Source organism: Oryza sativa, chromosome 1, assembly GCF_034140825.1.
Source record: "Oryza sativa Japonica Group chromosome 1, ASM3414082v1".
Taxonomy (NCBI): domain Eukaryota; kingdom Viridiplantae; phylum Streptophyta; class Magnoliopsida; order Poales; family Poaceae; genus Oryza; species Oryza sativa.
Window position 1 is genome coordinate 22,299,191 of NC_089035.1, and position 15,697 is coordinate 22,314,887.

The 15,697-nt window shown below is 47.6% G+C and overlaps 4 protein-coding genes across 4 annotated transcripts; 3 read left to right on the top strand and 1 right to left on the bottom strand.

Moving 5' to 3' along the window:
• The first annotated feature begins 1,634 nt into the window (after positions 1 to 1,634).
• Positions 1,635 to 5,197, top strand: LOC136355180 (uncharacterized). Its single transcript, XM_066307460.1, has 5 exons — positions 1,635 to 1,690; positions 2,057 to 2,294; positions 2,564 to 2,607; positions 3,694 to 3,746; positions 4,434 to 5,197. The coding sequence occupies exons 1-5, from the start codon at positions 1,635 to 1,637 to the stop codon at positions 5,195 to 5,197; spliced, it is 1,155 nt and encodes a 384-aa protein (XP_066163557.1).
• A 2,116-nt stretch (positions 5,198 to 7,313) lies between these two features.
• LOC136356590 (uncharacterized) lies at positions 7,314 to 8,572 on the bottom strand. The gene is made up of 2 exons (XM_066310812.1): positions 8,011 to 8,572; positions 7,314 to 7,423 (listed from the first exon to the last, which is right to left on the bottom strand). The coding sequence occupies exons 1-2, from the start codon at positions 8,570 to 8,572 to the stop codon at positions 7,314 to 7,316; spliced, it is 672 nt and encodes a 223-aa protein (XP_066166909.1).
• Positions 8,573 to 8,886: 314 nt separating this feature from the next.
• On the top strand, positions 8,887 to 9,720 carry LOC136356735 (uncharacterized). The gene has a single exon (XM_066310990.1). It carries the CDS (start codon positions 8,887 to 8,889, stop codon positions 9,718 to 9,720), a length of 834 nt encoding a protein of 277 aa, XP_066167087.1.
• A 3,834-nt stretch (positions 9,721 to 13,554) lies between these two features.
• On the top strand, positions 13,555 to 15,301 carry LOC136356342 (uncharacterized). The gene is made up of 4 exons (XM_066310093.1): positions 13,555 to 13,620; positions 13,910 to 13,995; positions 14,080 to 14,113; positions 14,408 to 15,301. Exons 1-4 carry the CDS (start codon positions 13,555 to 13,557, stop codon positions 15,299 to 15,301), a joined length of 1,080 nt encoding a protein of 359 aa, XP_066166190.1.
• Positions 15,302 to 15,697: the final 396 nt, after the last annotated feature.

The window sequence follows — 15,697 nt, forward strand, 5'->3', positions numbered from 1 at the left end:
TCCGACTCCTATATCCGACCCCCTCTCAAGAACGGAAAAAGAAAGTCCGACTCTAGATTGGTGAAAAAAATTAATGTGCCGGATTAAAGATCTATTTGCAAAAACGAAACCTAAATATTGAGAGTATTCCATTTTTATATGATTTTAATTTTTGGGTTTGTACTTTTGCATTTGAGTCCTTGTAATTTTTATATTTATATTTGAGTCCCTATAATTTTGCAATAAGGTACTTGAGGTCATTTTTGTTAAAAAAATAATAAAAGAGAGAGAACAAAGGCAGAAAGATGCATAAAAAGAAAAGCCGCACAAAAAAGAGAATAAAGAAAAACAACAACAACAAAAGTCTTTTTCCCCTAAGTGGCGAAAAAAAACTGTAGATCCGAATGGAAAAAAATCTGATTCATATAAAAGGCAAAAAAAAAAAAGTGGTGAAAAGAAATGTTAGATCCGATTCTTTTAAAAACGAAAAAAAAGTCTGATTCCTATAAAGACAAAAAAATTTTAAAAAAGTTCGTCCGATTCCCTAAGAAAGTGGTAAAACAAAATCCGATTTCTAACCAGTATATATCTCTTCTCTATCTCTAATCTAATCAAAGAGATAATGCACGAGAAAATAAAACGGTTCAAAAAAACGCGTGGGGCAAAAGTCAGAAAAAAGCGCAAAAAAACAAGCTAAAAAGGTTTTCCATCTTCAATGGAAAAATAAAAACGCGCGAGAAAAAATATTTCCATCATCGGTAAAATATTTTAAAAAAACATGCGAGGAAAAAATTGTCAGAAAAAACGCGCCATTTATAAAAAAATAGTTTTAAAAAACCGTACAAGAACAAAACACCATCTATTAAAAAACAAATCGCTCTGAAAAAATTGTCAGAAAAAAGCTTAATTGATGAATGCTTGAATCATATAGGATCCATCGATTTTTTGCCATCTACTACATGGCTTTATTTCGTCATATATTCTCCTGTATTGGAAAAAAGCAAAAAAAAACATTCGAAAAAAACAAGCAAAAACAACGTGTGAGAAAACAGGCAAAAACACACACACAGGCAAAAACACACACGAAAAAAGAAAAGCAAAAAAAAAGAGAAAAATATGGTTTTCTTCGTCGGTAAAAAAGAAAAAAAACATGTTAGGAAAAAACTTTTAGAAAGAAATGCGCCATTTCTGAAAAATGATTTGAGAAAATCGCGCAAGGAAAAAATCACTGTTTATAAAAAAACAAGCCGGTCATTAAAATAGAAACATTGTCACTGACATGATTATACATGAAAAACGTATATTATCATTAGAATTTTTTTACCCGTTGCAACGCACAGGCATTTTTCTATCAAAGAGTAAAGAGTAAAGTATACCATCAGTTCTTAAAGTTGAAGCATTATGTCACTTAATTACATGATCTTTAAAATCGTAAAATCAGCATCAAGGTCCATAATCTAGCTTGTTTAAATGAATCACCGTGGTCCAAAACATAGCTGACCAGGTTGACATTCCTACGTGTTTGTCCAGCGTTGTTGCATCTTCGCAATTAGCCCCCTCAGTGTCTGATCCACCCACTTATCTTCCAAATATCCCATCTAACCGCGGCCATAGCTCCCACTCTCACTTGAAACCCCTCCCTACTCTTGCGGAGCATGGCGTGTGGTATAGGCAGGTGGAGCAGAGCGGCGGCGGTAGGAGTGAACCGACAGTAAGCGAGCTCGATCTTCGCTTAGCCCTCTCCACGATTTTGGCTGTAGCGGTGGTGGGCAGAGCAGAGGGGCGGTGGCAGAGCAAATCGACGGCAGGGGAGCTCGATCTCTGCCTAGACAACCTTCTCGCCATCTCCACGATTTTGGCTGTAGCGGTGGTGGGCAGAGCAGAGGGGTGGTGGCAGAGCGAAACAACAGCAGGCGAGCTCGACCTCTGCCCAGACAACCTTCTCGTCATCTCCACGATTTTGGCTGGAGCAGCGGCGGCGGAGCAGAGGGGCGGTGGCGCGGAGCGAACTGATAGCAGGCGAGCTCGATCTTCGCTCGGGCAACCTCCTCGCCCTCTCCACAATTTCTTTTACTAGAGCAGCAGCGGGCGAGCTCGATCTCCGCCCGGGTGTCCTCCTCTCACTCTCACGATTTCGACCGAAGCGGCAACGGGTGAAGCAAAGGGGTGGAGGTCATGGGCGATGCGGTGCAGCTTCATCACGGGCCCTCACCGGCACCGAAAATGGGAAGGGAGAGTGGAGGGGAACAAAAACTACAAGCTCAAGTGGATCAAGATTGGCTTCATCATTGGTGTCTTCCGCCGGTTCACGCTCGGTAAGTCCTGTGTGTTGTCCTCCTCCCCGTCAGACTAGCCGGTGCCGGCATCATCGTCGACGAAACATGAAGGCCTCCTCTGCCTCGGGGTCCTGCCGAGCCCGTGGATGGTGCAGTTCTGTGGCACTCAGAGCATCAAGAGGTTCGATTCTGGCAACAACTGGGCGTAGGCCGATGCCGGTACTAAGTGTAACTGTGACTGACATGTGGGTGCAACTATTTTTTATGTTCTTTGTTTGACTGACATATGATTTTTTTTAATCTTTTAGTTTACAATTTTGCTCCTTTTATTTTTTCCGGATCAAACAGCCATGTAAGCGTCACGTCAATGCCACGTGGGACGAAGACCTGGCCAAAGGAGCTATGTAGGCGCCACGTTAGATAAAACTAGAGACAATACTACCAAGCTGGGACCTTGTTTGTACAGGTTTTTTAAGTTGGGGGAGAGTTATACCTGATTTTTTTGTTTCAAGGACGAAATCAGACAGTTGAAAAATTGAGGAACCTAATGTGAACTTATTCCAAACGGGTATGCCCTCTCGTGCATGGGCCGGGCCAACTCCGTTCAACCCATTCGGCCACCAGTACACTAAGGAAAAAGTATACTTTGACTCCCTCAACTATTGCCTGAGTATGATTCATATCCTCCAACCACAAAACCAGGTATATCGACTCCTCCAACTATCAAAACCGGTGCAAACAATGTCCCTTGGTAGTTTTAGAGGTGGTTTTGGCTGACGTGTCACCTATGTGGAAGTCTTAACCGAGTCTTTGTCCTACGTGGTGCTTACGTGGCATTAGAATAAAAACAAAAATAAAAAAATATGGGACCCATATGTCATTAAAAAAAGTATTGTGGGACCCACACGTCATCCTTCCTTTCCTTCCCTTCTTCCTCCTATCGGAACATGAGGAGACGATGGCGGCGGCGTCCGGTGGTGGAGCACGCGCGCGTCCAGAGCCAGGAGATGTCCGTCGGTGGGGAGGAGGAGGAGAAGGAGGAAGAGGTGGTTTGTAGGGAGGATGCGGTAGAGGAGAACAGAGGAGGATGGCATGCTTCGTGCTTCGGCCGCTCCTGACCACCACAGCCGCTGCCGCTCCCGACCGCTGTCGCCGCCGCTCCCCACCGCCTCGTCCGCACCGCCACCGCCGCCGCTCCAGAATGGCTTATGCCAAGCAGGGAGGGGCAAAATAAAAAACCTTAAACTAGGAGCTACTACAATGGTTAAAACACAACTCCAAACAACGGGAGGGGGCAGCGGTACACTCCCAAGAAATCCGCAAAAACAACAATGGCGGCTAAAAACCACAGCTGGCCCTCCGAGCGGATGGACTCCAGAACCACTGGGACCGAAGCGAGCACATAGTCGAAAACCCTGGCGTTTCGTTCCTTCTACAGCTGCCAACAGACTAGGAGTACCAAGGAGTCGAAGCCGGTGCGGAGGTGCTCAGGTAAACAGGCCCTAGAGGATGACTACCAATCCTGGAGCCAGCTGCCACGAGGGGGAGAGAGGGCAGCCTAGCCAGGAGGGGACATCACACGGAGCCAGACCTGTCGAGCGAACACGCAATCAATGAGGATATGGTTCGCCGTCTCAAGCTCCTGAGCGCAAAATGGGCAAGCAGAGTGGCTATCGATACCACGTTTCTGGAGAAGATCGGCAATCCAGCAGCGCTGCTGAAATGTAAACCAAAGAAATAACTTACATTTAGCACGGCCCTTTGAATAGGTCGGCACATGTAAAAGAGTGCTGGCTAAGGAAGAACACCTTTACGCCGATACCTTTGCCTTAACTAATCCATCCCGACTCTGGTTCGGTTCGGTATCTAATTAAATCCTGAGTTATCCGAACTCTCGTCTCTGCATATATCCCAATCTTAGGTTTCACCTCCATTAAATTTTAATAATTCATTAATTTTAAAAAAATAAATTACAGGTGTTTAATTTATCCGACGCTAATACTGATTCAATTCTCCTCTATATTAGTAGTTGCGCAGTCGCGGACGAAGAAGAAATTAAGTAGTGGAGCAACCAAATTGCTCGCTTGCGACGACAAGGCAACTCGCAGTGACAAAAATCCCTATCGTTCTCGATCGCTTGTTCGCGTGCCATGAATGTAAAATTCTTCTGGATGCTAGCGCCGCCGGCGCCACCGACCACAGCCGCATCGTCACCGACAGCGAGTACGACACGTCTCCTGGACGACGACAGCAGCAGTAGCGCCGGCGCCGGCAACAGCCACGTCGTGATAGACATCGACGACGACGACGGCGGAGTCGGAGACAGCGACGACAGCGCCTGCTCGTCGTCGTCGGCCGAAGGCCCCTGCTGCGCGGTGTGCATGGAGCCGCTGGAGTGGGTGGCCGTCGGCCCGTGCGGCCACGCCGGGGTGTGCTCCGTCTGCGCGGCCCGCATCCGGTCGTCCAGGAGCTGGCAGCCCGACCTCCGGTGCTGCATCTGCAGGGCTCACTGCCCCTTCGTCGTCGTCACCAGGGCGGCGGCGGCGGCTGCCCCCGCCGCCATGCCGGCGGTCAACAGCTACCAAGAGTGGCGGGCGCGGGGGTACTACTGGTACTGCACCACCATGTTGGCCTACTTCGACGACGTGGAGCAGTACAGGGCGACGAGGGCGATCGCGCGCGGCGAGGTTAAGGGGGGCGCCGCCGTGGACGTGGACGGGAACGACGGCGGCGGCGGTGGCCGCCGCACGCTGAGCAGCTGCGTAGACGTGTTCAGGTTCCTGCTAATTGTGGCCATCTTTGCGCTGTTCGGCGTGCTGTTTGGCTCCGTCTTTTCGTCACTAACAGCGGGAGGAAGAGCCACACCGGGTGACAATCTGGCCTTCATTTCAGCATGCGCCGCGGTCTCGATGCTAGGATCAATTCTCTTTTATTTTGCATGACTGTTCAATTTATATGTGTACCTCAAGTTGTGGCTATATAGTATCGTGTTAGAAACCATCGCACTACAGTGGCGGGAGCACAATTTTGACGGAGGGTATTCAAAATTTGCACTATACTAATTCATGTTATATTCAGGTTGTTAATGAAAACTAAGACATATTTACTGAAAAAGAGAGAGGAAAAATCAAGGGTCATGATCCCTGGGCCTGTCTCTGCCGTGCTACGGGTGTCAGGAACTCTTGCTTTATAAGAGTATTAAACGTTCTGTAGTGGGTACTAATTATATGTGAAAATATAGATTCGTAGCTATTATTATGCGGTGAGCAGTTCATACTGGCTCATATGTACGCCGTGAGGAAATACATCTCCATTTCTCTCGATGTCGATGTTTGATGTCGCGATTCCGGTATTTACATAGTATGAGGATCGTTGGTACTAGGATATATGCGAGATTGTAGTAAAAAAGATGGGGACGAGGATTTTTTACAGGTTCGGGCCCCTGAATTGTCAGGTAATAACCCTACTCCTGTTGGCTGAAGCCGGTCGTTGCTCTTATTCACCATAATCACACCGGTACAATATTTGGGGTAGCCTATCTAACTGTTGTCGACTTGGCGGTCTGAAGTGCTGACTCGTAGTCGACAACAGGGTAGCCTTCCTCATTGAATCCGCATCCGGCAAGATCAAAGACAGCGCTATGTCTCTCCTATCAGTATCCGTAGACACTGTAGGAGACTAGCCATGATTAACTCTGAAGTCGATATCCGGCGTCTTGTTTTGACGTATGTTGGCTTGTATGTTGATCTATAGTTCCGTGTCTTGATTTATTGTTCCGTGTCCCCTCTTCTCCTAGGGGGTCTTGTATTTATACCCATAGATGTCCCATTGTCCAAGTAGAACTAGGGAGACCAATATAGATACAATCCGAGTAGTCCTTGTCGTTTCCATGTAGAACTCTATTTATCTTTCCTTATCCGAAACTCCTTCTATACCCGAAGGTTATTTCCGTATAAAACATGGTATGTGGTGGGTCCTGCCGAGATTTAGTCAACTGCTATTAGATATGTGGTATCCATAACCCTGACACTTGACGAGACATCATCACGTGTTTATTTACTTCTCCAATCAAGCAGAGTACATGGACATCTACCACTCTATAGAAATGTATTGTAGTACGCCATCATTGGCGCTGTTGCGCAGTCTTCTGTGGGCACAAGCTACTCTAGGAATGTCGCATTGCTATCCAGGGTAGAAACGAAGAAGTACTTATTATTAGATTGATGTCTGGTTGATGGACGGCTAGATTTTATTGGTAGCTCTTCTTCCGTGGCCTAAATTCATTTACAAGTATGCCCTTCAATCTGCAGGCCCGTCGATGAGGGCATGCGGATGGAGAGACGGCGCAGGGCTGGCCCTAAGATAGTTAGGGCCTCCAAATCCGAGAGGCCAAAGCCCATTAGGCATCCAGCCAGCCAGCCAGCCTACGTGTATCGAGACCATTAGGTCGATCTCGAGTCCCGATCGAGCGGTGAGATTTGGGCGTCACGGCGGTTCATCTGCCCTAGCTACCGGCGACTGGCGTAGCTATTGCGTGTAGCCATATCGTTTGGGCGTTCTAGCGTGCCGACGTTAGCGTGCGAGGCACCGAGATCATGAGCAGCGATCGGTGAGCCGCCCTGAATCCGACAATAATACCCCGTGAGCTAACAACGATGGCCTCTCATGATACCTCTTAATACAGGACTATGCTCAATATTGTCAATAAGTAATTTATCATTTCTTAAGCTTGCTGAATTGAATATGAGATATTGAATTTTTCAAACATTTTGTTCTTTTGAATTAACATTTAGGGTCCCAATTGTATTTTGTTTCGGGGGCGAATTTTTTAGACGGCTGCTGGCTCAGGCTGGTGCCAAATTACTTTCTAGGTATTAGGTTGTGGATAGCGAAAACTGAGTTATTATACCATTAAACAGTGTTTACAATCTTCATCTGGGATAAATGTCCGCCACGAATGGTACCTTCGGATGCACGAAAACCGTTGATACACCGATAAAAACCGATGAAATATGGTCAAATCTTATCAAAAATATAATATTCAGTTTGAAGAGTGATTTACTCCATTACAGGAAATCCAGGTTCCGTGAAATCCGGGCCAATCTCTATGTGACTATGTGTTTTGTAAACCCTGAGTGCAATTTGCATTGTTGGGGCTTTGGGTGAACCTGCAGATGCGAGGAGTGACGGCTCGATCGACGCACGGAATGAAACGGCTTCGCTGTCTTGGACCTCGTTGATCGAGTGCACAATTTGTATCGAGCAATCGCCGTAGTACCGGCTGGCTTTTTCTCCAAGATGCCGGCGAGCTCGTCAGCTCGATCTGACATGCTAGATCAGCAATAATGTCGCTGCTAGAGGAGGAAGAACAATATTATCCTATTAATCTGTAAAAGAAAACTAATTACTACTACGTATATATTAATCGAGAGACAGTCGAAGAGTCAGTCTTCTGTACAACCATTGCCTTTCACTGACAGCCTATCTATTATAGCAGGCTCTACCGTTGAACATGTCTTCCGTGCACGAGACTAGCGCGATGCATGGAGAGCCATGGACCAAATTTAAGACGCAGCTCATTATCCCGTCGTACCCTTTGTTCCGAATCTTCAACAAGAATACGATTCCTACCGCTACCAAGGGAACCGTGGATCCCGAGAAGATGGCCGGCCCAGACGAACCCCGAAAAATGGCACCCACGGCAGGGCCATATAGCGCAAACACAACGCTGGGCGAGACGAACTTCGCGATGTACCGACACCGTGCACGGCTCGGTGTACCATCGCCGGCTGATCACCATGGCGCCGCGAGGCCACCGCCTTGGCCGCCTCGTACTGCTGCTCGTCGTCGAAGTAGGCCGACACGGCGGCGCAGTACCAGTACTCCCCGACCCTCCCGTCGTCGTGGCTGGCCACCGCCGGCAACGTCGAGAAGGAGACGACTCCCGCTGCGGCCTTGGTGACGACGACGAAGGGGCAGATCGTCCTGCAGATGCAGCACCGGTTGTCGGGGTTGGGCGCCGAGCGGACGCGGGCCGCGCACGCGGAGCACACGGCGCGGTGGCCGCACGGGCCGACCGCCGCCCACTCGAGGGGCTCCGTGCACACCGCGCAGCTGGGGACGTCGGAGTCGGAGCCGATGCTACCGTTGTCTCCGGCGTCGTCGATGTCGTCTATGCCAACGTTGTGGCCGTGATCATCCTCGTCGGCGCTTGTGCGGCTGCTCGCGTCCGGTTGAGGCATGTCGCCAATGGCGTGGCTGTGGGTGGCGGAGGCGGCGCTACCGCTGTTCGCGTCGTCGGCGTCGAGTTGAACCATGGCATGCACCGCGATCGAGCGAGAGCAAGGGGACAAGCGATTTGGGCTTACAACTAGTCGAGATCTGTCAGGCCGAGATAGGTTTAGGATTTTTTTTTTTCGTGAGGTGTACGATTTAGGCCGTGGAGTCGCATTAGGAGTTTAGGACTCATGCCGGTTCCGATTCCAATTTATACGTGCTGCACATGCAGTCCGAAATCCGACTAGTTTTGTTCGATCTGCTTGCCTCGTGTTCCAATTTGCTGTCCGTGCCGCGCGCGGCGCGCAGAGCAGAGCAGAGCGTGATCGATCGCACCTGCTCTCCCTTGGGCTACATGGCTCAACTCCACGGCGGCAGCGTCGGCCACAGCCAAGCCATCGACGACATACCTCAATTCTACGCGAGCAGCTGTAGCGCCACCGCCTACCACAGCCATGCCATGGAGATGTCCCGGCTCGACGCGAGCGGGCGCGGTAGCTCCCGCACCGCCGCCGACGACAAAGGCGGCCACGTCGTGATAGACATCGATGCCGCCGACGACATTCCAATTCCATTCTGCGTGGTGTGCATGGAGCCCCTGGAGTGGGTGGCGGTCGGCCCCTGCGGCCACCGCGTCGTCTGCTCCGCGTGCGCCGCCCGCGTCCGCTCCGCGCCCTACTCCGACCACCGGTGCTGCACCTGCAGGACGCCCTGCCCCACCGTGTTCGTCACCAAGGCGGCGGCGGCGGCGGCCGACGGCGAACTTAATTACCTTCTCCAACTCCAAGGCGATGCTGGCAGCCTTCAAGACGGGCGGGTCGGCGAGTACTGGTACTTGGCCCCCATGTCGGCCTACTTCGACGACGAGCGGCAGTACGAGGCGGCGGCCGCGTCGTCACTGATGATGAAGCATCAGCGACCGCCGCCCGATGCTGACGGTGAGTTCCAACCCCGCCATGGCGGAGATCGCGGCGACGGTGCACTACCGGGCGATGAATTCGGGGCGCCGGAGCTGTCGTTTTTGGCTCTTTTCTTTGCGGCGTGCGGCGCGGTTGTCGGCCTCGGCTTCACTGGATTTGGCACTGGCTGGGGTCAAAAGGTGGCCATCGTGTTAGGATCCGCCGGTATCTATGCACCTCTAGGAACAAGTATCGTGTGGTTCATGAACAAGAATGGTTACTGCCGGTAACAACCCAACAAGACGACACATCACTACGAGGGATCTTGGCGTTTTAATGACGAAATGAACAGCCGTGGAGGGTAACAGCTATATATCCATGTCGTCATAGACTGAGACATCACAGACCACTGAGACAGCGTTAGCACTGGCTCCTCCAAACTCCGAAGGCTCTTGTTCAACGAAATGCCAAGAGTTTTTTTTTTTTTGTGTGTGTTGTCTCTCCAAGCTCAACTTTTCTGTTTTCTCTTGATGCAATATAAAGCAAAGATAACATACTAAATGGCCTTACAACACGACGCCGTGACTCCACTAACCCCGCTCATACGGTACTGTTGCACATCCGGCACAATGCATATGCTGACCAAGTGTGGTCAGGTGGTTCCGCAGCAGATTCAACTTGGGAAGAATTGGAGGATCTTCGTTCAAGATCTCTCTTGGCTCTGGCTTGGGTTCATGCCGTTTCTCAAGAAGAGGGGCTTTGTTACCTCCTTGCCCTCAACAAGAAGACCGGGAACACGGGAGCGATCACCCGCCCCCCTCCCTATACTACTAGATACACTCCTCCCCTACTACAGTACACCACACAAAAATTAAAAAAAAAACAAAAAGTTAAAAAAATTTATGTATATAAATACTATATATAAAAAATTTAAATTCAAATTCAAATTTAAATCGGGTATGTAAACTTACTTATAAACTTTGGGTCTATAAACTTTAGGTGTATAAACTTTATATGTATAGAAATACTATATATAGAAAATATTTGAATTCAAATTCAAATTTGAATCAGATATAATTCAAATTCAAATTTGAATCGGGTATGTAAACTTTTGACTTATAAACTTTGGGTCTATAAACTTTGGGTCTATAAACTTTAGGTGTATAAACTTTATATGCATAGAAATACTATATATAGAAAATATTTGAATTCAAATTTAAATTTGAATCGATATAATTCAAATTCAAATTTGAAACAGGTAAATTTGAATTGGATATAATTAAAATATAAATTTGAAACATGTATCTAAACTTTAGATGTGTAAACTTGAGGTGTATAAACTTTAGGTCTATAAACTAACTTTAGGTGTATAAACTTTAGATGTATAGAAATACTATATATAAAAAAAATATTTGAATTCAAATTCAAATTTGAATCGGATATATAAACTTTTGACTTATAAACTTTGGGTCTCTAAACTTTAGATGTGTAAACTTTAGGTGTATAAATTTACTAAAATAGGAAACCAGGTGGAGGGAGGGAGGGGGGAGGGGGGGGGGGGGTAGCGATCGCTACCCCCATGGGCGGGCGATCGATCGCCCATTAGGGCTGCCCGACAGGAGAGCCAAGGAAGGAGAAAGGAGGCCAAGAAGCATGGACATGCGGGAAAGGTGGCGATGAAGATTTGGCCAGTGGGGCACAAGCGCGCTAGGAAGGCGAACCAAAATTTGCCCGAGATTTCCCTTTGTGGCTCGGCCCATTTTTCTTTCTCGTTCGTGCACGCGTGATTCCGGTCAATCCGAGTGTGATGGGCCTCGCCAGGCTCAAATGGGAGTGTTTTGCCTTTTTTTTCTGTAAAAAATATTCAAATACTTCTCTATATAAAGTTTTTATACCCAATATTTCTATTTATAAGTTTTATGGTAGGCGAGACGACGACACCGGTAGGATAACGATGGGCTTGTAGGCAATAATATCCATGAGGGCTAGTGCGCAGTGGTAATTTTAGGGCCTAAGAGTCGTTGGATGGATTTGATGTGTCTGTGCCTGGATCCCTTCGTGCAGTGGCAAACGGTGTCAGGGGAGCTTCTAAGCTTCTTCGTTTCTGTTGGAGGCATGACATGAGAGCCTTCGACCAACCCTGCCGAAACCATCTATTCGACGAGGGATCAAACCAGAGGCGTCGGCTTCGACCAAGGCGAAGGTACATGGCGAAGGCCATGTGGCGAAGCGTGTGGGCGAAGACCAAAGACTCGGTTCCAAGCCTCGCAGTCTAGAGGAACACATGGGCGAAAGGTGAATGGCAAAGGCTATCTGGCGAAGCACAAAGTCTTCGCCCAAGCTGGAGTCCTATGTAAAGGAGAACTAGAGGGCTGACAGGCCCATGGGGACCCCGTTCGCCATGGGCCAGCCCGGCCTAGGTGGCCCATTAGAGCCCATAGATGTAAAAGACGCTGTGTACCCTTGTTAATGTCCCTATCATAAGGGTATCCATATAAATTCCCTTGTACAACCTAAACCCTAGAAGGTGTGAGCCTGTACTAAGGCTATAAATAGCCCCCTAGGGCCATGTAATGGGGGGATCCAAAATTTTTATTAAGTCAATACATCACTTTACTGTTCAAAACATTCATCAAAGTTCCACGTTCTTCGATGTGACGCAGTTGTCATTCGACAACAGTTTCCGCTTCTGCTAGACAACGTTAGCAAGTGAAGACACTAAGGTCTATGAGTTGCTGGATATATGTTATTAATTGGAAAAGAATCGAACTTAAGGTAGGGTAAGGTGGTGGAGGAACCACTCGATTAGAGGTGGATGGGATGTTGATAAGGGATTGTAGGAGTTCGAATGAAGGTAGGGTAAGGTGCTGGAGGAACCACTCGATTAGTGGTGGATGGGATGTTGATATATAAGGGGTTGTAGGCAGTGGCGGATCTACTGTTGGGGCTGGTTGGTGTGCCAGCCCCAGCTCTAATCCCTGCCCCTAATTAGTCATTAACAAGTCTAGTTAGTCATTAGTGAAGAAAATTCCCAATACTAGTAAAACAGAACCTACTCGGAGTATACAAGACAATATATTCAAAGATTTTTATGAATATTTTAAGATAGACACAAATCAAAATAGAGAAAATTGTTTTGATCATATGCGCTTTTGGTATTCATTGGAAAATACTTTAGTTGATATATATTTATTTGTTTTAATCACATTATATTTTTACACTAGCACCCCTCAATTTACATCCTGGATTCATCACTGGTTGTAGGAGTTCGTGCTTCTTCTCAAGATCACCTTAATGTGTTCTTTTATTTGCGTGGTATGACTCATTAGGCAACATAAGACCTATCTTGTAAAACAATTCTGACAAAGTTTCTAACTAAATGAATGGTGTTGGTTGTTGCTGCATAAGAAGGAGAAAGTGTGAATGTACACGGTACTTGAACTTTAACCAGTTCCCAAAGTTTGTCAAATGGCTTAATATAATTCTTGTACCCACAAAAAACACCACACAGATATTCCACGCCATCATTGCATGCAAGTTCAACATTTAAATGTCCATTTTACCCTAGGGAGAAAAATATTGTTTTTTTTTGGGACTATCTATACAACATTCGACTGAAAATTAGCCTAAAAATCTATCAAATGTAACTGTAACATAATTACAATGTAATTTTCATAATTACACTATATTTATACTATAATTACATATGTAATTTTTATAATTACACTATATTTGTACTATAATTACATATGTAACTTGCATGTAACTCGCACGTAATTATAGTATAAGTAAGATGTATGTTCAAACTAGATCATAAAAATATAGTAGCCCTATGGGGCAGTCATGCCTTCATCCCATAAGGTCACATGATCAATCTCTAAATATGGTTTTGTTTTTCTTCCTAAAAGCACATATCTTGATGCGTATTAAACTGTTAGCATGAATCTAGGACACATCCAACGGTTCAGAATACACATCCGACGGTTTAGAAATTGAAAGATTTAGCCATCAAAAATCTGTCAACAAATATTTAGCAATTCCGTTTTTATTTTTCTTACCTTGCGGCTGATATGTGGATCCCTACGGTTTAAAATTTTTTTTCTTCCAAAATTGACATGCGCACCATGGCAGCATGTTTACACCAAATTTACATGTCATATCTGATACAATTGGGACCACAAAAGCGCCACGTAAGAAAAATAAACTATCAAAACCACTCGAGAAGGCAAAATAAGCTGTTTTTTTAGTTAAGGGAGCTAACATATCTGATTTTACAGTTTAGGCCGTGTTTAGTTCCCCTCCACCAACTTTAAACTTTCAACTTTCCATCACATCAAAAATTTTTCTACACACATAAACTTCTAACCTTTTTTCAAACTTTCAATTTTCTTCAAACTTCCAACTTTTTCCACCAACTAAACACAGCCTTAGTGAGCCATTTTTTTACCTTTCTAATATTCGGGCATCTTGGGCTTTCAGCCCTTAGAATGTGGGCTTTTTGGGCTTTCAGCCTTACTCGGTACAGCGTCGGGCTATGCCGGGCTCAGATTGAACAAGCCTACTCGGTTAGACTGATCAAAATAGTATGCATATTCGTTGTGGTGTAGGTAGGAAAATTAGTTGGAGACTGCTCGTGACTATACATGAAGGAACTTATTTGACCAGGGCATCACAATTTACAAAGTAAGCCCGGTCAGATAAACGAATAAAAACCAGGCAGGCTCGATTTGATTTGTGCTTCAAAACAATACCCAAGTTGAGTTTTGTCATGCCGAGAGGCCGAAACAGTATGTTTTTTGGTACGTGGAGTTCGATTAGGACTCAAAAGTAGCGTGAGCCAACGAGACGCGCGCGTACGTGCCAAGCCGATATGAGATCATGATGACGGGTTCCCGGCCGGCTGGCCGGTTTCGATTGCCACTCGTCTTGTCTGCCAATTTTGTACGTACTGGTAGTACTGCATACTGTTAAACCAAGATTAATTCGATCAACCTTCGAATTTCGCTTGTGTCCTTAACGGTAACTCCAATTCGCCGGTCGGCCGCGGCCGTGGTCATGGCTGACCTCGACGCGAACAGCGGTAGTGGCATCGCCGTCGCCGTCGCCGCTGCCAGCAGCCACAGTCACGTCATCGACATGCCTCAACTGGACGCGAGCAGCCGTACCGTCGCCGCCGCCTCCGCCACCGACCACAGCCGTGCCGTCGAGACGACCAGGATCCGAACCTCCTGCAGCGCCGGCGACGACGACAAATGTAGCACCGGCTCCGACGACATTCCCTCCTGCGCGGTGTGCATGGAGCCCCTCGAGTGGGTGGCGGTCGGCCCGTGCGGCCACCGCGTCGTGTGCCCCGCGTGCGCCGCCCGCGTCCGCTCCGCACCCAAGCCCGACCACCTGTGCTGCATCTGCAGGACGCTCTGCCCCACCGTCCTCGTCACCAAGGCGGCGGCGGCGGCCGACGGTGAGCTCACCTTCTCCGAGATGCCGGCTGCCACCCAAGACGGACAGGTCGGCGAGTACTGGTACTGCGCCGCCATGTCGGCCTACTTCGACGACGAGCGGCAGTACGAGGCGACGGCCAAGGCGGAGGCGGCGGCCGCGGCCGGGTGCCTGAAACAGCGGCCGGCGGGTGCGGACGACGACGACGGTGAACGGGACCAACGATACGGGACGGCACAGTTCTTGAAGTATAGCTTCTTCGCGGCGCTGTTCGGCGTGTGCATCGGCTTCGTCTTCGCCGTGGATGCCCCAGGTTGGGGCGGCAGGGTGGGCATCGTTGCAGGATCCGCAGCTCTCTCGGTTGCAGTAGGAAGTGTGCTGTGGTTCTTGAGGAAGCACGGCTACTTCTGCGGGCAGCAACAGCAGGATTGAGTGGCACAGACCCTGTAGATTGCCGTACTTGGCAGTTGGCACTACTGTAGATTGGCTTACTTGGCACTACTGAGTACTGACTTGTTTGATGTATTACCAAAAAACCAACTCAAAACAAATTGTGGAATATACTGATGTTACTAAATTTTGGTCATGTTGGGACCTTGGGATAAATCTTTTGCTGAGTATGTAGTAGAGGCTTCTCGGACCTCGAAATTTTGGTATGGAAAGCCATTATTTTGCAATTTTGCTAATGTGTTTTGATTATTATTACCTTGACAAAATTTAATAATGTCAAAATTTGGTAAAAAGAAACTGGCAACAAATCAAAGATGCCCTTCGGGGCCAGACTTGTTTACCTTAATTTGGGAGGTGAACCTGCCCTTGGATTAGGAC